At 49.0% G+C, this 21,965-nt stretch overlaps 1 protein-coding gene and 1 long non-coding RNA gene across 3 annotated transcripts in view; one reads left to right on the top strand and one right to left on the bottom strand.

Annotated features, from left to right (window-relative positions):
• LOC134484979 (uncharacterized) overlaps positions 1–2,718 on the bottom strand; it is a 32,369-nt gene extending 29,651 nt beyond the window's left edge. The window contains exons 1-2 of the long non-coding RNA XR_015644909.1: positions 2,604–2,718; positions 2,449–2,513 (exon numbers count right to left, since the gene is read on the bottom strand). This is a non-coding gene — a long non-coding RNA (uncharacterized LOC134484979). The remainder of the gene's footprint in view (positions 1–2,448; positions 2,514–2,603) is intronic.
• A 2,813-nt stretch (positions 2,719–5,531) lies between these two features.
• Positions 5,532–21,523, top strand: Clptm1l (CLPTM1-like). 2 transcript variants are annotated; one of them, XM_087566406.1, is made up of 17 exons: positions 5,532–5,896; positions 6,426–6,526; positions 7,693–7,882; positions 9,180–9,325; positions 10,392–10,470; positions 12,655–12,772; positions 13,127–13,221; positions 13,891–13,975; positions 15,054–15,157; positions 16,007–16,072; positions 16,535–16,585; positions 17,319–17,401; positions 17,879–17,913; positions 18,672–18,727; positions 18,812–18,856; positions 19,475–19,590; positions 20,942–21,495. In XM_087566406.1, exons 1-17 carry the CDS (start codon positions 5,735–5,737, stop codon positions 21,024–21,026), a joined length of 1,617 nt encoding a protein of 538 aa, XP_087422532.1. In that variant the 5' UTR covers positions 5,532–5,734; the 3' UTR covers positions 21,027–21,495. The 2 variants fall into 2 exon arrangements, with proteins under 2 accessions (XP_087422532.1, NP_001101710.1); NM_001108240.1 differs by having other exon boundaries at positions 5,540–5,896; positions 9,177–9,325; positions 20,942–21,523.
• The last annotated feature ends 442 nt before the right edge of the window (positions 21,524–21,965 follow it).

The raw sequence follows: 21,965 nt of genomic DNA, 5'->3' as shown, positions 1-21,965 counted from the left end.
GTGAGCACTGAGTTGTGCAAGAAGAGTGAGGTGCTTCACCAAGGAAACAAGAAAGGAAACTGATGTTGTCTTCATGAATAGGAAAACCTGCATAGTCCATCTCTCCTGAAATGTATGAGTGTTTCTTACCTAAGCAATCCCCCAGCACTCTGTGGGCACTAACCGGGTACCCTTTAAAGCACTTCTGACATCAAAGACCTGGTTCAGTGTAGAGCCTACAGGGTAAAGGTTCAGCATCACAAAGATCCCCCCTTCACCTTCCAGTCACAAGTAGATTCCAATCCCCGGAGTTCACATTTCTACCCACATTGACTACAACTTTCCTTCCCCCAACATTGGGTTTAGTAACTTCCTAGGGTGACTCAAAGAATCCGAGATCTTTTACCTACATGTCATGATCTATCATGAGGAATACTCTTGAACAGACAGTTGCAGATGTCCATTGGCTGTGTCAAAGACATAATGCCGGGGCAACTGAACATCTCCACAGGTAAGAGATGTGGATCTTCTCCACTAGCTTCATTGCTGTTACTTAAATAATTGCGTCCTCTCTAGTGGAAGCCAGATAATGCCCACGTGTTTTTAGTTACTTTTCTTGTCGTTGTGATAAAAACACCCCAAGAATGCAACTTCAAGGAGAAAGAGTTGACTCTGGCTTATGGTTCAAGACCCCAGTCCATCATAATGGAAAGTTCTGGTAACAGAAGCTTACAGCAGTTGGCCAAGTTGCATTAGCAGTCAGGAAGCAGGGGGAGATGAATACCATACTCAATTTACTTTTTCTTTTTATTAAGTCAGGGCCCCGGGGCCAAGGATTAGGCAGATCATCCTAATTCAACTAACCTAAAGAAGACGACCCCTTTAAAGGGATGCCTCAAATATCTAGAGGAGATACTCCCTTCTTGGCTCAATTTCCTTGTCTCTACAGTATAACTTTTGATCCTAACTTGGGAACAGTGCATGAACTGACTGAGTTACCGTGGGAAGCAGTTTCAGCAAGAGGCCGTCACATATACTTATCTTTCTTTACCCACTTGACGTTGATTCTCGATGGGTTCCTCCAGTGTGCCTTGTAATGCGGTGTTCTGATGTGCCTGAACAGTTAGGTGCCTGCATCTGTATCTATGCCTTAAGAACCCATTGTCTTCTGTGCTTGTGGTAACTTTTCCTGACTCAGAGAGGGCTCTGTCTTGAGGTAGTAGATCCAAAGCTGTCATTACTGTGCTTGTCAAGGGGGCAATTACAGAGACAGCCAGGGACGATCCAGTGCTTAGCAAAGGCATTAGCTTGGAGCTTGAAGGCCTGATGAGACAACAGATGCAGCCTCATGTCTGCCACAAAAAGAGCCATTTCCATGAGCTTGTTGGTTGTCAGAAGTTGTTTAGCTCCCCATGAGCTCTAGAGAATATAATCTATTATTTGCTCAAAACCAGATTTCTTGAGGTAACTATAAACCCCAGACTTGAATCACACTGACAGCTCTGTGGGAGGCTGTCCTGGCTCTGTGTACGATAATGACAGGGCTGTGTTTTACAGCTGACACTGGCAACCCCATTGATTTTCCTTCAGTAGAATTGTACCGTCAATGAGGGTAATGACCCTCGAGGACCAGCAATGTCCACACTACATCAGTTTGCCTCGGTGGAATCAAGAAATTCAAATCTTCATGTTTAGAAGCCTGCCTCTACTGCCCACCACCTTCACCCTCCCCCTCTAACTCCAGTGCCCCTCAAGCCCATTAAGAGGATAGAAGCTTCTGTCCTATAGCATTGGAGGTGATCAGCCCCAGTACTACGCAGAGCACTGAGGAGTTCTGAAATCCAAACATTAGACTATAATTAACCATGACTGAATGCACCTGCCAGCCTGGAGTCTGAAGTGCAAGCCCTGGGTGAACATGAAGCAGGGGTTTCATGCCTTCCTCACCCAAATAGCTGATATTTAGTCCCAGTCCTGAGTCAGTGGAGCCAAATCAGGCTGTGTGCACCATGCAAAGTCCAGAGCCTGCCCTACCACCTACTCTCCTGTATCTTTTCTCCCTTGCCCAAGATGGAGGGACAGTACATCATGGGAAAAAACATTCCTGCTTCCTTTGTGTTCTGACCATGCCCCAGGATTTTACAAAGGGACAAAGTATCTCTAATTTGCCCCTCCCCCTATCATCTGGCACCGTGTCACTGCCAAAGTTCACACTGAACACAAACAAAAAGGTCCATGTAATTTTTTTTCCTGAATCTGTTTTCTGGAATGTTCTAAGGGACCTCAAATAATAGTGTTAATAAAACATTTAAAGGTTAATATATCATCTGCTAAAATGGATATAGTACACACTCACATATACGTACGTGTGTGTGTGTGTGTGTGTGTGTGTGTGTGTGTGTGTGTGGTGTATGTGAGAAAGGGGGGTTGGGAGAGGGAGGGAGAGGGTTATAATTACTGAGAACTTACCTCAGAGTCTCTGCAAGAGCAGCACATGCTCCTATATATCCATGGTATGTAGTATCTTCTCTTCCCTGTGAGAATGTAAGAAATAAATCATGTGACTCAGTTTCAAGACGAGGTACACTTAGAGCTCATCGGAGAACCACAAATAAGCCCGAGACCTCGGCTGCCTTCTAAAGCTGGCAGTTGGCATCTGCTTGTCTGGATTCTCTCAGTTCATCTGCGTGTTTAAATGTCTCAGGCAGTGTGTTACATGACTGTGACCACATATCAGAAAAGGAGGAAACTTGACGCACAGGAAATACACTAGATAAGGCTTTGCGTTCTGAACTGACAGAACAAGCAACTTGGAGAGGAGACCATGCTAGATACCGAGTGATTGTACCTCCATGAAGAACTCAATGAGAAACTCTGGGGCAATAAAAAAGTGAGTAGGAATATAAAAACCACTGCTTTATATGAAATCAGCATGCCAGCCATTTTCTCTGGGCTGATCTCTGGCTTCTGCAGAACCAAAAATAAATGTTTTGATTTTACTACTTTTACTCTCCAGTACTCCTTTTAAAATATTTATTCTCTCTCTCTCTCTCTCTCTCTCTCTCTCTCTCTCTCTCTCTCTGTGTGTGTGTGTGTGTGTGTGTGTGTGTGTGTGTGTGTGTGTACATGTGTGTGGCCAGTGTTCATGCTGGAAATGAGGATTATCCCTAATGTCTGAACAGACACAGCTACCTAGACTTCAGTTATACCTAGTTGTCCAAAGTATCCAAGACTGGATGGGTTATGAGGGCAGGAGTCTAGCAAAGGTAAAACACTGGTTTCTGGGATTTGAACAAGAACTTTCTACCCTGTTGAGAGACAAACTCCAAATTCAAGGGATCCTGCTGGAACTGGTGCTTGACAAAGGGCGCCAACTTGGAATGTTGTTGCATGCTGACCTAGCTCAGAAGCCAAGCTTCAGCTGGAGTTCCCTTATGTGCAGGACCCAAACAGGGCAGGGGTGTGTGAAAACACTTGTCTAGGCCCCAAGAGTGATCCACAACGCAAAATCTTCCAGGAAATCTGTGCAGATGTACAGGCTCTTTCTCAGTGAGACCCCAAATAGCAAATGCCCCACTTTTGAAGCCAGCAAGGTTGACAGCAGAAATAGAGAGCCCAAGGTGCCACCAAGCCCATTTCAGCTATAAAAATGGACCTAGGACTTGACCAAAAAAAATTAGGCATTATTGAGGAATAGTGAGAAATCCCACAGTGGTTCTGAAACCACCTCCGAGGCCTCACTGCATCCTAGCATTTGTAGATGCCGAGAGCCTCACCCTACCAGCCTATTGGAGATCCTAGGTTTATCCACAGGCTGACGAGAATAGGAAGAGTAACCTGTGAGCAAGACAATTTTGCAAAGAGCGTTAAGGCTCCCTGTGCATTGGGTTACATCACTGAGATCAACTGGAGGGAAGGCCAGAGACATAGGACTGTCAGATGTCACTGCAAGGCTAACAAAACTCCTAGGAATAAGTGACTCTGAAGAGGAGCGTCATTTGACAAAGGTGTGGGGGTACAAGGAGTCTCAGATGGACCCAGTGACTCTGCTTTAGCTCCATAGGAGTTTGTGGCCAAGTACCACCTGTCTTTGTAACCCCAAATTCTGCCCCCACCTGTTTGGACCTAGCCAGTTTCTCTGTGCCTCCTCCCGAGCCCTGTGCTAGCAGGTTTGGTGTCAGTCTGACACAAGTTAGAGTCTTTTGCGAAGAGGGAACCTCAATTGAGAAAGTGTCCCCACTAGAATGGCCTATGGAAAGGTCTGTGGTGCATCCTCTTGATTGATGATTAATGTGGCAATACCACCTCTGGGCTGGTGATCATGGGTGCTACAGAAAGACAGACTGAGCAAGCCATGGGAGTAGGTGAGTAATCAGTATCCCTCCATGCCTTCTGCTTCAGAGCCTTCCTTGATATCCCTCAGTGATGTGGAAGTATAAGCATAATAAACCCTTTCTTCGCCAAATTCCTTTCAGTCGTGGTGCTCATCCCAGCAACAGAAACCCTAAGATACTCTTACGCTGAAACAGGTGCTCCTTTTCTGAAACCTTCTATTTAATAACACCATTTTTACGAAATGCCTACTCATCCTTCTGATTGCATGTGTGGGAAAGAGGAGAATGCAGCACGGAGCATGCCTATGAGAATAATGAGCTTCAAAACCTCAACGGGGCAGCTTGTGAGGTCACTACAGAGTAAGGAACTAATCACTACTGATCATAAGGACCTCATAACAGTCCTCTCAAGGGGCAATACCCAGCAGCTGACTGGAACAGATACAAATACCCACAGCCAAACATTAGACAGAGCTTGGGGAGTCTTGTGGAAGAGTTGGAGCAAGGATTGAAGGACCTGGAGGGGATAGGAATCCACAAGAAGACCAACAGAGTCAACTAACCTGGCCCTCGGGGACTCCCAAAAACTGAACCAACCAAAGAGCATACATGGGCTGGACCTACACCCCACACCCACACGTATGTAGCAGATGTCCAGCTTGGTCTTCAAGTTCCCCCAACAAATCGATCAGGGGCTGGCCCTGTGTTGCCTGCCTGTGGATCCTGTTCCCCTAACTGGGCTGCTTTGTCTGGCCTCAGTGGGAGAGGCTGTGGCTAGTCCTATAGAGACTTGATGTGCCGGGAGTAGGTAAGTACCTAAAAGGGTCCCCCTTCTCAGAGAAAGGGGTGGCGGTGAGGGGAAGAGAATGGGGGCTGGAATCGATTTGTAAAGTGAAAAGATAATTAATGGATCCAGATGGTTTTATCTGAGTGGCCTCCCCCATCTCATATGAGAGGGTGTAGGGGAGAGGATAGGAGAGTTGGGGCTGACATTGGGATGTAAGGTGAATAAATTAATGAGCCCAGGTGGTTTATCTGAGTGGGTAATGGGTGTGCAATCTTTGCAAGAACCGGGTGCCACCAAGGTATGTGACCTATCTAGGCTCCCACAGGGATGCCCGGAGGACGGCGCAAGAGGCTGACGTCACGCACACGCGCCTGTTCTGCGGTCGCGCGTGCGTGGCAGAGCACCCGGCTCCCAGAGGGCCGCGCGCGCCCACTTCCGCCGGCGGCTCGGTTCCCGGAAGCGGCGGCCGGCAAATCCGGCGAATCCCGCGGCGCCGGGTGTAGGTATCGGGAGCATGCGGGGCGGCCGGCGGCCCGCGCGAGGCGCGTTGGTTTCCCCGCGGCGGCGGCGGCGGCGCGCGGCGGCTCTCCCGTGAGCGGCGGGCGGCGGCGCTGGGCCCGCAGGTTGCGGCGCCATGTGGAGCGGCCGCAGCTCCTTTACCAGCTTGGTGGTGGGCGTGTTCGTGGTGTACGTGGTGCATACCTGCTGGGTTATGTATGGTATCGTCTATACCCGTCCGTGCTCGGGTGACGCCAACTGCATCCAGCCCTATCTGGCCCGGCGGCCCAAGCTGCAGGTGAGCGTCGGGGAGCCCTAAGAAGGCGCTTCCCGGCCGGGTGCTACCACCCCTACTGGTACTGGTCAGAGATGGGTTGTAGGCTACCAGAGTTGTCCCTTATCATTAATGTCACTGCCCAGTGTTCTGGTTAGGTGGCAGTGAGAGCTGGAGTTAAGACTCCTCAGTTCTCTGCTACCCTCTTGTTATCCCTTGGTGCCCTGCTCTACCCCGATTATAACTTAGATCGAGTTGCCCTACACGTGTTTCCTAACGGGACCCCAGTGGAAGCTACCAGGAGATCTCCAGCCATTCGCGAAGCAGGCTGCTAGCTCTGCCCTGTCATCACCTGTGTCACTTCCTGGTTCTAGTGGGAACCCAGGACATGTCAGCTCCACAGTTAGGTTCTTTGTTCACAGCAGTGTGACACAAGGCCATTTTGCCCAAGCTCACCCTCTGAGGGGTAGCTCTCAGATTGCTACCCTCTCACAATAGTTATATGATTTCTATCAGGACCTTTTGGCAATTTATTCTTGCTCACTCTTTCCAGCTGAGTGTTTACACCACCACACGGTCCAGCCTTGGTGCAGAGAACAATGTGGACCTGGTCTTGAACGTGGAAGACTTTGATGTGGAGTCCAAATTTGAAAGGTGTGGATGTGGGTCAGATTCCCTGAGATGGGTTCCAGGATGTCAGGGATAGCATTGTGTCTAGAGTGAGGAAGGACATCCTACAGAAGCACTCTTGTCCAGGGTAAACAGTCAAACTGAAAGTAACAAGTGCGGAGTTTGTCAATTAGAAAGTAGCTTTTGCTGCTGTCTGATGGCAGTGTGGTTACCACAGTCCATGCAATCTCCCAAGAAGTGATATATTGTCTACATAGTAGGATTAGTTCTCCTGTTACTTATAAGTAAGTGACCTCTGACATTAGAATATAGCTCTCAGGGCTCAACTATGTACAGTAACTTTTGAAAGTTAACATGGTTTAGCATTTGACATGATTTTAACTTGTAAAAGTTCAAATCAAATTTGTAAAGTTGCTCATCAAGTCAAGGTCCTGTACTGCCCAACTGATATCAGGTCATTAGTCAACCAGTCTTCAGCTCCCACCCAGAGCATCATTGCCCAGGCCTATCAGCCTGTGGCCCTAGGGTAGTTACTGACTACCCATGCCCATGCTCTTGAAATGGAGGTTGGACATCCTGGTGCCATTCACTAGTTTTATAGGAGTAAATCCTGCCTCCTGTTCATCGACCTGTGTCAGGATAGATAGTGTAACATTCATTTTGGAGCCTGAAGGAAGTTGAAGAAGCATGAGTGGTCCTGGAACAGCTGGTCCTCGGCTCCACTTCTGTTTGCACCTGCCGAAAACAGTAGAGTCAGCACCTATATTCAGAGTCCTCTCGGTTCCCTGGCAGAGACACCTCTCCTTAGAAGCTTTAGAGGAGTCTACACCCTGTGTGCTTCTGTAGCAGTTCCCACTGTGCCTTTTAAAGCAAGTTGTAGTCCCTTCTGAGGCTCTAACGGAGGTGGGGAGTGCTGTAACTTCATAGTGCTTGGGACACGGAAGTGTCCTGGCGTAGGTAAAGTCACGGCAGATGGGTTTCATTTTTAGTCGTTCTGAACTAAAATTAGACTGTAAACCTAAAGAGATGATTAGCTGACGTGTGTATAAACAATGTAAGACAGGATAGTGGTGCACACCTTTAATCCCAACTACCTGGGAAGCTGAAGAAAGAAGAACTTGAGTTTGAGGACTGTCTGTGCTACATGATAAACATGAGACATAACAAACAAAATGACTCTTCTGTTTTAGGACAGTTAATGTTTCTGTACCAAAGAAAACAAGAAACAATGGGACGCTGTACGCATATATTTTCCTACATCATGCTGGGATTCTGCCCTGGCACGATGGGAAACAGGTACACCTGGTCAGTCCTCTGACTACTTACATGATCCCCAAACCAGAAGAAATTAACTTGCTCACTGGGGAGTCTGCCACACAGGTAAGGATCCTAACAGGTCACTGGAGAAGGCTTGTGTGCCTTGTTCAGAGTTTGTGTGCCTGTCTTAGAATGGCAGTTTAAAGGAATTTGGATTGTATCCCATGGATTCGTAGATACAGTGCATCAGGTTAGTGATGAGTGATGCGTCACAGCACTCTGAATAGAGACTCCTCTCTGGCTCAAGGTCTTCTGCATCTTTGGGTGAGTGTGTATGCCTTCTTGGAAGGGCAGTTGTTCTTCAGAGGTCACCTGTTCTTTCAGGTGAGAGTCCTTATGTATATACAGGCACATGCATGTACACGCACACACAGTGTAGGACTGCGTGCCTGGTCATTTATGCTTGTAATTCAACATTGTAGGAAGGGTATAGGTACTATTTATATTTTGTTCACCTGTAGAAAACTATGTGCAAAGGAAATTTTATTCAGAAAAGTGGTTGTTCAACCAAGCAAGATGGCTCATTCCTGTACCCTAGTACTTGAGGCTGAGACAGGAGGGTTGCCATGGCTTCCAGACCAGTCTGAACATAGACCAAGACTGTTGGAGGCAAGGAAATCATTCATGGGCCCATGGCAGGAAACGAGATCTTCATTGTCTGGGTCCGAATTGAGTAGACGCTAAGACAAATCACAAAACAAGAATGATGGCAACTTGGCAGGAAGCAGCCAGAGTCTGGGGGTGGGAGTGTATTTAAAAATCCTCTTCCTGTTTGTGGTCCCCCACTGTGTCTCCTTGGGGGCAGGTGGAAAGGGCTTCATGATGGTAGTGCTGGGAGCAGGCTGGTATCTTGTTCGTGGTGGGTATGGAACTTCTGGAACCATTAAACACGGGCTGTGGCTGTTGTTGTGGGGAACGTGAAGTGCAGCGGGAGAGCTGTTGTTCAGCAGGAAGGGTAATGCTGTTTCCTAGTTACCCGGGTTTGAGATAAATCTCAGTTACTCAGAGTTTTCTCCCTGGGTCTAGTTTTATCTAGAATAGGTGCCTGATCTTGTGCATCTCTTTCCAAGACTGCACGGGATTGGTAGTCTTTGCCTAGCCCACAGAGATGCAGGCCTCCTGTTAGATCCCCAGTCCCTCATCCCTCGGTGCTGCCTCCTCATGGTCTCATAGAACCAGGTGGGAGGAAGGAGGCTATGCTCTGAGACTCATAGCCCAGGGTGGCTAGAACACCCACGTAGGCCCCCTTTCCCACTTTTGCCAGTCTAGGGAGCCAGAGGCTTCTCACATGGAGGCCAAGACTACCTGTTGCCCCAGGCTGGTCTCAGGTAATATAACCTCCATTCTTATCCCATAGCAGCAGATAGAAGCAGAGAGGAAGCCATCGAATGCCCTAGATGAGCCCGTCTCTCACTGGCGACCACGGCTGACCCTGAATGTGATGGTGGATGACTTCGTCTTTGATGGTTCCTCCCTCCCTGCAGATGTGCATCGATACATGAAGATGTAAGTCCCAGATGGAACCCAGGGAGGGAAGCTACGCTTAGAACTGACAGCAGAGCGGGCTTCAGTTTGGTGAGCCCAAATAGAGCGTGCCGTACCTCAGTTCTGGACCCTGCCTGTGTTGTGAGTGCCCCTGCCTCAGAACCCATCCAGCTCTTTGCTTAACCACCTAGAGGTTGTGATCAAGGTGGCTGACAGGACTGAGGGAAAGAGTAAAACTGCAGCTGTGCATCCTGCTTTTTAGTCTAGGAAAGTGTCCCACCTGCGCTGAAACGAAAAGCTACTGTGCCTGTTAGCTGTGATGACTGTGTACTCTATGGCTTTGCCCTGTCCTCATGCTACCTGAGCCATGAAATATGGGGGTTCTGAACCTGGATTCACTTAAAGATTTCATCTCCAGGTTGTGACCTAAATACTGCTTGCCATCCTTAGTTGTGTGGACCTGTGATGGTGTTCAGGAGGCCCAGTGCTGAGACCCATCAGTATGTCCTCTTGGTGTCCTATGACTTCTGAGAGTGGCTGGCTGAGAGTCACTTCTATTCACAACAGATAATTCCTCTGGTATAGTCAAAGTTTCATATTTTCTTTCGTAAGGTTTAAATCTTTATGTGTATGTGGTGCTAGGAAGCCAAATCAGGACATTGTGCCTGTTAAACAAAAACTACCACTAAGCTAAATCCCTACCCTAAATTTTGTTAATATAAATTCTGATTTGTGTACATGCTCCAAATTGGTACATAAAGGGCCAGCTCTGACCTTGTCTCCAGCCTGCCTCTCAGGCAGCCTCCTCCAGTGTATGGGTAGCCTCCTTCCAGGCTGTCCTGTGTGGTAGCTAGTGCCTACCACTCACTCAGAGGGAGGTGTGTGGGTCTTCCGACTTGTGGCTGTAACTGTTGTCCTGCGGTGCTAACATCTCCTGCTTCTGTTTGGAAAGTTCTTGTGAGATTCCAGTAGCCAGGATGTGGCCAACAGTAATGCTGGGTGGGAACTCCTGGTTTCTCAACATACTTAGTGACCCAGGGGGATAAATCTGACACTGATTTTAGATTGTTGTGCTTTAAACCCCCAGGATTCAGCTTGGGAAGACAGTTCACTACCTCCCCATCCTGTTCATTGACCAGCTGAGCAACCGGGTGAAAGACCTGATGGTGAGCCATGCTCTCTGTGCCTTGCTCTCGATGCAGCACTGCTTCCTCAGAGCGGAGAGGGATGCTCCTAGCACATGTTGGGCCCACTAGAGGTCTCAGTGCCTGGTTGGGCTCTAGTTGTGGTAGCTGTTTGTGGGGTCTCCTGGTGATAGACTCAGGGATTTAGGTGGCAGTCCCACAGAGCCCCACCTAAGGCCCCATGCCTGCTCCTAGTGTGTGTGGCGGATGAGACTTCGTAGTTTCTGTACAGCTTCTTGTCCTTAGGCATAGTCCTGCAATTGGGCAGTGCCAATGTCCTGTAGAGGTGAAATGGCTACCCTGATGCCCTTGTTATAGGCAATAAAGATGCTGTTTTTCCAGAGAGAACAGGGGTGTTTAAGAGTAGAAGAAATGTGGTTGAATTTTGGCTTTGCATTATAAGGAGAATAACAGTGGTTAACGCCGAATCAAGTACCGTGCTAAATATCTCGTATTCATTGTGATGGTTGCTGCCAGGAGCTGTGTCAGTGTTCTGTACAGTGGAAATAAGTTGGGATAGGAAAGGAGAGCTTGACTGGGGTCACGGGTGAGCAAAGATTGTAAGCGAGCACCTGTGTGTCGCCCACTGACGTTTGTTAGTGTTCCCTAACAGGCAGCCCAGATCTCCTCTTGAACAGAGCCAAGGCTGAGAGCAGGGAGCTTACAGTAGGATCCCTCAGAGGCTGCCTGGGCTCATTCTGGCTGTGGCTCAGGATGACAAGCCCCCACAGTCCCTAATATAGGGTCCTCTACTTTCCTTGGGTGTCACCTGCATCTGGATAATCTGTGGGTTAGGGACAGGGCAGTCTGAAGTAAGGAAGTCTGATTGACTCCTTCCCCCTTCTCTACTTGATTTCTCCTTGTTTAAAGCTTACAACACTGGTTCTGTGAAATGTACAAACTGCATGTAGTAAACCTGGGACTGTATAAACATACTGCAAGACCTAGTAGTGCTAACTTCTTGTAAGCAATTGGGAAATTGTGTCTGGTGACTGTATTTTTGCCCCTAGGTATCCATATGTAGAAGAAGCTGTAGGCCAGCTCTGCAGAGTGTATGTTCTAGTGGTCCTTGTTGGAGTCTGTACATGCTACAGTACCCTTGGCAAACCCTACTTAGAAATAGGAGTGAGCGTGTAGGCTTTGCTTTGGTGCCTGTTTTGTATCTCTTGCCTTGTCTCATGTGAGCCATTTCTCAGGAACGTTGTCTTTAGGGGACAGCCTAGTCTGCTAGTGTAGTCCAGCCAACCAGCTGTCTGATGGGATCTTACAGTGTCATCCCTGGGACAAGTCTGGCTATTTAGGGTGTGTTCAGAAGCCTCTGCTGCCTGCAGTGAAGCAGCCTTCTGTATTCTGAAGAACCCCAGCACCTAACTTACAAGTCCTAAGCCTGGTGGCTGTTTAACCCTGACACATTTCAGGTTGCTAGCTCCATTGTGAGTGACCATCATGCCTTTGACACCAGCGGTGTTCGTGGCAGGAGGTTGGGGCAGGAAGAGTAGATGATATGTGTCAGCTTATGACATGGTTGCTCTATCAACATGAACACATTTCACCCGCTGTGCGGTGTGAGTTGAAGTGCTGTCTCTTCATGGTTCACCTGAGAGCACTTAGGCATGCCCTTCTTGTGTTCAGTTTTCCACTCTTTGAGGATGGGGCCATGGCACCTCAGCCTGGCATTCTTCCCTTCCCTTGGCTCAGCTAGTAAGCTGACCAGCTTCTAGCCAGTGCTAATTGTGAGCCTACCTTTTAGTTGTCAGGGCTTGTGCGGCTTGAAAATTGATGGACACACATGGAACAGGGTGCTACTTAAAATGATGAGCTCCTAGTTAGAAGTAATACATTAGGATGTAGCTGGTGAAAAAGCTGGGTGCTCAAAGATGTCAGAGGGTGGTTCAGATTGGAGATAGTAGCTGGCACACAGAGCTCCAGTCCTGTGAAAAAGGCCCAGTCCGAACATGGAGGAGCCTAGGAAGAAGGATGGCATTGTATCAGACCCTGAACCCTGCAAAGCCCACTGGAGCTGGCATGGAGCTGCACAAGGCTGTGCAGGGACCTGTCAGGGTATCGAGGTCTATTGGGATCTGGTGCATGGCTGCGGGCGGGGTGTTGCACTGACTCTGGCCATGTTCGGTGGCCTTCTCTCACCTATGGATCTCTTGGTGGCAGGTGATAAATCGGTCCACCACTGAGCTGCCACTCACTGTGTCCTATGACAAGATCTCACTGGGGCGGCTGCGCTTCTGGATCCACATGCAGGATGCCGTGTACTCCCTGCAGCAGTTCGGTGGGTGGCCCTGGGGCCCAGGTCAGGGTGGAGTGGGGTGTTCACTTCATCCAAGCCATGCTGTGGCGCTCGTTCAACAGCTGACACAGACCCACACTGCTGTACTTCTGCTAGGGGTCATTCCTGGGTCACCTTTGGCCTGTGGTCAAGAAGCTTGTAGTGCTTCAGCTCCTTTTATCCCCGAGTGTGACTTAGGGGTTAGCTGAAGTTGGCTTGGTTCAGAACACAGTTTTTTAAATGCTACCATTTCTGTTGACTTTGCTCCAGACAAGATGTGTGTTTTCTACAGTCAGAAGAATATTTGTGACACTGGATAAGACTAAAATGGCTCTTTATAATGTGTTTTCCTTACAGGGTTTTCAGAAAAAGATGCAGATGAAGTGAAGGGAATTTTCGTAGACACCAACTTGTATCTCTTAGCATTGACCTTCTTTGTTGCAGCTTTTCACGTGAGCTGTCCCCTGGGTTCTTGTCACAGGGAATAGGGACAGACATTGGGGTGGCTCATTGGGCACTGGCACGTATAGTTGGGGTCAGTTCCTGGGTCCTGCACAGTCTCTGGCCCCTATTGTCCCTTGTCCAGGTGCAAGTATCTCTAGAACTGTGTGGTGCCCTCGTAGATCTTCAGCTAGGAAAGGGAGCAGTCCTCCTGTGTGTATCGTGTGTCTGTAGTGCAGAGCAATAGAGTGCTCTCTAACAGTGAGCTGGGCACAATTAGGGCGCCAGGTAGGGAGGCTTGGGGTATGGTGGACCTTTCTGAGTACTAGTTACTACAAAGCAAATGTAACTTTATAAGGCCACTGTCTACAAGAATGACTGTAAGGGGTCACACAGTGAGAAACTGGACTGTTAACAAGTAATGGGTGAGACCTAGGTTAGGGTGCCTGGTTAGCCACACCCCAAGATATGAGTCAAAGATGTATGTTTGAAAAATGTCCCACTAACGTCTCCCTCCACGTTCCACAATTCTGGCCTTTGAACGTGTGGCAGTGGGTTTGGCAGACAGTGAACATGTCTTGCTAAACCTGCTGTTTGGGCCTGGTGTACTTGCCTGCTCAGACAGTGAACGTGCTGGAAGTGACTAGACTGCAAGCTGCTGTCCTGTCTGTTCTTTACAGCTTCTTTTTGATTTCCTGGCATTTAAAAATGACATCAGTTTCTGGAAGAAAAAGAAGAGCATGATTGGAATGTCTACCAAAGCAGGTAGGGCCCAGGAATAGTTCACCTGCCCAGGGTGTCCCTCAACAGTCCTGGGTTTGTGCTTGGCTATGAGATGCCTCTGAGGTTGGGCAGCATAACTCCTGACCCTGACTCAGCAGTGTGAGCAGCCAAGGAGCATCTCCAAATCCCGCTGAGGCTATAGACCTCAATCACAGGCCTCCTGTATGAGGTGTGGCGCTGGCCTGCCTACATAAGCACAAGGTGCATGGTCCTGTTGGGCAGCTTCGTTGCTCATAGATTCCACTATAGCATCAGACCATCTCAGCCAGCTCCCACCGGCTTGATAGAGCTCTGGCTGCAAGCTTTAGAGTTAGTTTTCAAAATAAATCCCCAGTCCTTGGAGCAGAGTCCTTATCAGTGAGACCCAACTTTGCAGAATTGTTTCACTAAATAAGATCGAGGAGGATGGTTTTGCTGTATAAAAGAAGGGGCACTAGCCAGTAGGTAGACTTGTCATGAGGTAAGTGTAGGTGCAAGTGTAAGGGATAGAATTGAGAGGCTGCTCTAGCAAGAGCTAGATTTGACTGGCAGGGCTGGCCCAATGAGTGTAAAATACGAGGCTTTCAGGGAAGCTGTGCAGTGTCTCATCAGGCACCTGTGGAGAAGCTTCTTGCTGAATCTGGTAACGTAGCCCTGACCATACTCTGTCTACAGAGTACAAACCCTAGAATGGTACAGAACAAGAGAGCATACAGTAAGGAAGCACTCAGCCCGGGCAGTCAACCCAGCATCTGTGCTTATTAGTGTCTTGACTGTCGCTCAGATCTAGTACCTGCTTAGACCATGTGCCACCCTCTGCCCCACTCTGGCTTCTGATAATTAAAGTGCTGTGAAGAGTTGCATGGTGGTCTGCTCTCCCTTTTGTCTCCCCTGGTGCTAGGCCTAAAACCCAGGGGCTGTACACTCTGGGTACAGGCTCTCCTGCTAAGCTCCAACTCCAGCACAGCTGTCTGTGGCTGACTAGAGCGGGAGAGGAGAGAGGAGATGGGCTTACAGTTGGTTGGAGGTGTGTGCAAGGGGTGGCTGCAGTTTGCTCTTACTCCTGTGTTCATGTCCCCAGTGCTCTGGCGTTGCTTCAGCACTGTGGTCATCTTCCTCTTCCTGCTGGATGAACAGACAAGCCTGCTGGTGCTGATCCCTGCAGGTGTTGGGGCTGCCATTGAGGTGAGTCCTGGGCACCAGCTGGGTCAGGACTGGGGTTTCTGTGAGGTCTGTGAACTCTAATGCTTGCCCAGCTGCTCCGAGTGCTGAAACAGGCAATCTGAGGACCTGACCTGCATACCTGGAGAAACAGGTTTAGAGAGGCAGCTGCTTGGTAAAGAGGTCTCTAAGAGTACAACTCAGAACAGTAGATTGCGTTAGGCAGACCCGGTATTAACAAGGTGATAAGCTCTAAGTGAAACAGGACGGTGTGACGCTGAAGAAGCTCCTGGTTGATAGGCAGTTGGATGGGGCAGTCATATGGACGTAGTTAATGCCTCTCCACACCTTGTAACACTGCTGCTAGGAGGGGCTTGTAGAAAGGAGCCATGGGAGCTCCGTTTGGAAAGAAGGCACCGAAGGAGCTTGATCCAGAGGTCTAGTTCTGTTGAGTACCTGCCCTGTGAGTGCTTGTTTAGAGACAGGTTTCACTGATGCTGCTGCTCTGTGTCTGTCACAGCGACAGCATGAAAATCCCTCTCGGAGGCAGTGTTCTAGACCTGACCCTAGTAAATGTTGCTGGTGCAAGGTTACAGTGAGGATGTTGAGGAGGCCGTGGATCCTAGTGAGTCTAGGAAAAGATTTAGGCCCAGGATGAAGACTAGCTTGATTTACGGTAAGTGTGAGTACTGGTTTCCTTGTGTTTTACCAGTGGACAGCCAGGTGTGTGGTGCACAGCCTTCCCAGTCCACAGATGGCCATGAGAGGTGGAGGGAAGAGAATCAGTGACAAATGGGCCCAGGGGGAAAGGTGCCAGTCTTGTCCTTATCCAGCATCTCAGAACTAAATGTATGTTTCCTCCTCTCCCTTCAGCTTTGGAAAGTGAAGAAGGCATTGAAAATGACAGTGACCTGGAGGGGCGTGAGACCTGTGTTTCAGGTGAGACCTTCAGATACAGCTTATCCTGAGCAGACTGGCCAGGCTGTCATTTTGTAGTCCCTCTAAATTAGTGCTGAAGCTTCTGGAGACTATCCTGTCTTTGCTGCCTGGTACAGAGCTTCCCAGCACACAGGCACATGCATGCAAGATGGATGGGGAAGGTCCTCACACAGGCGGGCTTTGCAGGTCTCTGCTTAAGAAGTTCACCAGTAGAGCTCCTGTCGGCTTTCTAATCAGTTGCTAATTCTTTCTTCACCTAATTCATCAGAAGACTGGGCTGTCTGTGGGCTTTCGTGATGGTAGAACAGGAGCAGGAGTGGCCGGTGACTAGGCCAGCGGCTGGGCACAGCCAGTGTTGGCACTGAGGGTAGTGCAGAGGCCTGTACTGTTCACTGCTGCAGTGCCAGCTTTGCTGTGGTGAGGGTCTCTGTGTCACCTGACCTTATGTTCATCTTACAACAGTTTGGCACCCATAGTGAGTCTGAGAGGAAGACTGAGAAATACGATGCTCAGGTAAGCAGCTGGGGACCCATGACAACATAAAGTGTTGGGTTCTTGTGGTAATTTGGGGAACCTGTCCAGGGAGTGCAATGGAACCAGCCTGAAAAGCAGTCCCAAGAGTAAACATGGGGTTACCCTCTTCCCAGGGAAGGAATGAGCTCCCAGGCCACTGGTTCACAGCTTGTCACCTGGACCATCCTGGCTTCTCCGCATCGTGCAGAGGTCTCGGGAAGCCCACTAGCACCTAGATCCTAGTAGCTTCCCACTGCTGCTAGGGAGTGGGATGTGATGCGTTTAACAGGATGTCTGTGCAGGACGGTTTTGGTGTTTCAGCTCAGATATTTGCATTTCACATTTTAGGGATATGATAACAAATACCAACCCAGAGTAAATACAGGGCCCATGGTGCAGGCGCAGCCTGGGTCTGTGACTGCAGGCTTCCTTGGTTTCTCCTGACTGAATCTGCCACATGATGCAGGCAGCACGTCTGATGCCTCACAGTCATTGCTGTCCATGCTGTGCATTCAGGGTCTCGCTTTGGGGTCTTGGCAGAATTCCATGGCCATTAGACACAGTTGTGCTATTACCTGAAATGTTACTGGGGTTCCCACCTTTTTTTTTTTTTTTTTTTTTTTTTTTTTTTTTTTTTTTTTTTTGCTTGCTCTCGTTGTGGTAAGTTAGACAGTGCATCTGCTGAGGTGTTTGGTGGTTGAGGTATTTAACTGGAATCTGCCTTTCCTCACAGGCCATGAAGTACTTGTCTTATCTGCTCTACCCTCTCTGTGTCGGGGGCGCTGTCTACTCACTCCTGAATATCAAGTATAAGAGGTGGGTGCTGCAGAGTTCACACCCTCAGTCTTCTCAGCTGAAAACCTAGTTTGTTTTCTGAACCTGGTCACACACACACACACACACACACACCCCACCTTCCCGACCCTTTAGCTGGAAGGACTACAAGACTGGACCCTGTGTCGGGGACAGTTGTGGGCAGTGTGTTTCAGGTCAGACTGATAGTAGGACGGGTAAGCAGCATGATCCGGATAGGATCCAGGGTTGAATGCTGTACATGTGTCACATCTCACTGAGGTACAATGACTGTACAGAGTGAAGCCTGTCTATTCAGAGTGCTGTCTCCCCACGTGACTCCTCCATAGAGAGCCATGTGCAGGCTGCCTTGGCATCCCAGCTCCCCTGAGCCCTTGGCTGTCAAAATGGTTTTTCAGGAAGAGACCTTTCTTTTATTTTAAATTCAGCAGCATGCCCATGGCCTCTCTGGGGGTCACAACTTCTCCACTTCTATTTCAGTTGGTACTCCTGGCTCATCAACAGCTTTGTGAATGGTGAGTACATGTCTCTCCTTAGTGATGGTGTTTACTGCAGTGGGTGCTGCCTTTCCTGTCCCTCTCCATTACTTGTGGGACAGGTTTCTAGGGTGGAAGGCTAGCCCTTACCTTTAGCACACATACAGTACCCAGCCCTGTGGTGCGTGAGCATCAAACAAGCCTGTTCCCGAACCTGAATAATACTCCAGTGGATCGTCCATTTACCTTCCCACAAACAGGCGGCATAGCATTCAGCTCCCATCTGACATTTATCCAGAGTCTCCCCGAGTGTGTTAAGTTGCCTTTTGGGACGTGCTGGGAGGCTAGTCAGGGCCCTGCTGCTGTGTGTGCTTCACAGCACAGCCTCTGTGTACTGGGTGTGTACTGTGCCGTGACTAAGTGTCGCAGACTTGCATTCTCATGCTCTGGAGTGTAACAGTGAGCAGCAGTAAGCTCAGGCAGCCTCACTATAAGCAGGCAGTTCTAGATGGCCATGCTTGCAGATATGAGTCCCAGACTTAATCCTGGCACCTTCCCCAACGCACCCATGATATGATGACCCTGGTGCCCAGCACTTGCTTGATCCTGGGGACAAAAGTCAACAGCAATCAGTGCTCTTTTCTGATTTGTCCTTGGCTCTTGGTGAATTTATTAGCCAGCAAGCCGCACTGTGATGGGGCCAGCAGAGGTCTTTTGGAAGCTGGGTGTCCCAGTGTGCATAGCCCCAGCAGAGTGTATGTTTGGTTCTTTTTCATGGATGTTTTCTGTTTCCACAGGTGTCTATGCCTTTGGCTTCCTCTTCATGTTGCCCCAGCTTTTTGTCAACTATAAGGTAAGGCTAAGGTGTCTCTGCTGAGGCAGTACCACTCTCCTCTCTGTCGCCTCTGGCTGACCTGTGGCGTCTTCCTTGTTTCAGATGAAGTCAGTGGCCCACCTGCCTTGGAAGGCCTTCACCTACAAGGTAAGCCACAGGTCTGTGCCGAGAGTGGCTGGAAGACTGTGGGCTGCATTCATATGAGCTCTCCTGTGTACACAGACACACAGTAGTTTTGGCCCTGTCCACTTTGTTGAAAAACTAAGACATCTTATTCAAATTCTGAAGGGCCACAAACCATACAGGATGAAGGTTCTCATAGTCATGGTAAGGGAGAATTTTGAGTGACAGGCCATGTTCTTTTTTGGCAATATTGTCAAAATGCAAATGCATTTTGGCTCAGTAATTGAGTGTTTGAAACCAGAGCCCTGTGTCTTCCCAGCAGTGCCCAGAACCCTTCACAAAGGTTTGTAGAGGCTGAGCTGATCGGAAGCAGTTTCAGTTTTCTAAGGAGCCAGGTCCAATGCTGCACTGTTCATCTTCCCCAGTAACTTCTTGGCTCCCAGCACAGAGCTGCAGATCCTTGTGGGCCTGGGACCCCGCTGTCCTGCTGGTGCTGCTCTGATATCTCTACCCTAGATCTTCACTCACTCGCTGTGACCATCACAGTTCGAAGTTCCCGTCAGTCTGCTGAGAGGCAGCTCACTGATGTGGGTTATGAAACATAGCTTGGTGGTCGTTTCACTGCTCCCTCTGGCTTTGCAGGCGTTTAACACCTTCATTGATGATGTCTTTGCCTTCATCATCACCATGCCCACATCCCACCGGCTGGCCTGTTTCAGAGATGACGTGGTCTTCCTGGTCTACCTTTACCAGCGGTGGTGAGTGAGCAACTCCTCAGTGGAAAGACCTGCACCTGTCTGTCTGCTCCGGCAGACTTGGCAGGGCGCCATGGCTTTTCTCTGTTGCCCAAAATAGCTTCCAGCTGTGTCTTGTGATAACAGTGTGGGTGAAGGTCAGTGGGTCCCTCACTTGGGCAGGCCTAGATTGTATCCAGCCGCAGGTAATAGCAAGCAGGGCCTCAGACTGACGCACAGCGAAGGAAGAGCCTCTAGGACATACACTAAAATGCAAATGCTTGCCCATCCTCCATTTCCCCCTCTGGGCTGGCATCTGGCCTTTCCATTGTTCAGATGCAGCCCCAGCCTGTGGGCTATGCCTGGGGTAGAGCCAGGCTTGGGGAGTTTCTAAAACAAAGCTTAAAACTGATAGAGGTTCAGGCAGCCCATCTCCTCTGACCTTAGAGCTGAGTCCATGTTGAGGAAAAGGCTTCTGTATGGACTGTTGCCACTTTACCTCCCATCCTTCAGTAGTTGGAACTCGAGGTTGCCTCTCCACACCTCTACTGCCTCAGTCTCCATGTGGTGACAGCTCCTTCCTCTAGCTTCCTGAGCTGTGGCTATCCTATGCAGGATGAGCCTGTCTTCCCAAAGCTACTACTTCACCTTCCTGCAAATGTTCTTGCACTTGTGTGTCATAACACAGTACCACATCACATGCTGAATGAGGTCTAGCTCCAAGCTTTTCATAGCCACATGAGGTTCCCTGATACACCTAAAGGTAGAAGGCAGCTTGTGGGAGCCCTGTCTTACCTGGTACAGAGTTGTTCTTGGGAGTCCTAGATCAGTCAGCAGGGCTTCTGAAGTGGTTCCAAGTATTTATGCAGAGACCAAGCCCCAGGGCTTTTGGTGAAGGTGGGCTTGTTTAAAGCTGGGGTCTGGTTGTTTCATTGTTTGTGGGGCACCAGGAAAATTGCAAACAGTGGGCACCTCATCCCTCTTTACCTTGGTGTCTTCATAGCAGCAGGGTATGTTGCTAGAATGGGAAAGGAAGTCTCAGGATTAAAGAGCATAACCACTGTGGGCAAAGCACTTAAAACCACGGAAGCCATGGATTACCATTTTTGTAACTGTGCCTGGAACTTTTCATAGTTCTCCACAGGGAGGACTCTCCAGGCCCCACTCTGCAGGGCTGCTGTCCTTTTCTAGCTCTTCATTTCCTAACCCTGCAGACTGGGGCACATGAGAGGATGGGAGGCTGCCCCAGGACTTGTGAAGGAAGGTTCCAGATGTTGCAGTGGCTCAGATGCTGGAGGATGATTTCAGAGGAACTGTGCCTCTCTAGGACATAAGGACTTGCCTTGCTAATAGTCATCCATCCCTACTGTTGCAGGCTTTACCCTGTGGATAAGAGCAGGGTCAATGAATTTGGGGAGTCTTATGAGGAGCAGCCCAAGCGGAAGCCCCACCCAGACTGAGCATCTCAGCCCAGGCTCCCAGGCGGCACTGCACAGCACAGTTGGGCCATGAGTATTCCTGGGGCCTTTGGGAGAATTCCTAGATACCACATCTTCTGCGTTGCCAAATCCCTCTGAGCATTTCTCAGTATCCCTGAGCACCCTCTCTTCTCGTGTTCAGAAGGAACCGTAGCACTTGACCATATACCCCACATGAACTTGGGTCTTGGGAATGGTGCCAGTGGGCAGTCAGTCAAGGGTAGCTCTTAGTGTATGAGTGTCTGATGGCAGCCAGTGGACACCTGAGCACGCATGATGGATTTCCATGTCAGCTTGTCCACGTGCTCCTTACGTGGATTTCACACACACAAAAGTCATTCTGTACCAACTCTGGGATCAAATGGCTCTTTTTCCCTTTTGTTTAAAATTTGATTGTTTAAAGCTTAATGTATGTTTGTTTCTATTTTAAAATAAATTTCTTTGGCTGTGACATTTTTCTTAACCTATAATAATATAGAAAATATTGTGGATATTATACGTTAAACCTTTCTTAGAGATCAATACAAAAGATAGATTTCTTTTCTACATTGAAAGGAGTAAATGCCCAGTGGCAAATGCTCCCAGCTATGGAGCCACAAACATCCTAGGAGCTCAGGTTGTCGTTTAATGGCTTGTCATGGTTGCCAGTGTTCAGGTTGGTCGTATTTTTAGGAGAAACACTATGGAGAGGAGTAGGTGCAAAGAAGTGCTTCTAAAAGCAAGAGGACTGTGTTGGGAACAGTTGAAGTGTGCTCTGGTAACATGGACCTTGTCGTCCCTGAAGGTTTGTGGGTAATTGAAAATGGTTTCTTTTGCTCCTCTGCAGCATTCTTCTTCATCCTGGGTGCCAGGCTCTTATCTGAGAGTTGGTTACCTGGAAGGCTGCTCTAAGTGGGACACATTCATCCTTATCTGTACCTT

The sequence above is a fragment of the Rattus norvegicus genome, chromosome 1 (assembly GCF_021556685.1).
Source record: "Rattus norvegicus strain SHRSP/BbbUtx chromosome 1, alternate assembly SHRSP_T2T, whole genome shotgun sequence".
NCBI lineage: Eukaryota > Metazoa > Chordata > Mammalia > Rodentia > Muridae > Rattus > Rattus norvegicus.
Note: the sequence above shows the minus strand (reverse complement) of the source record. Positions and strands in the feature narration are given on the sequence as shown.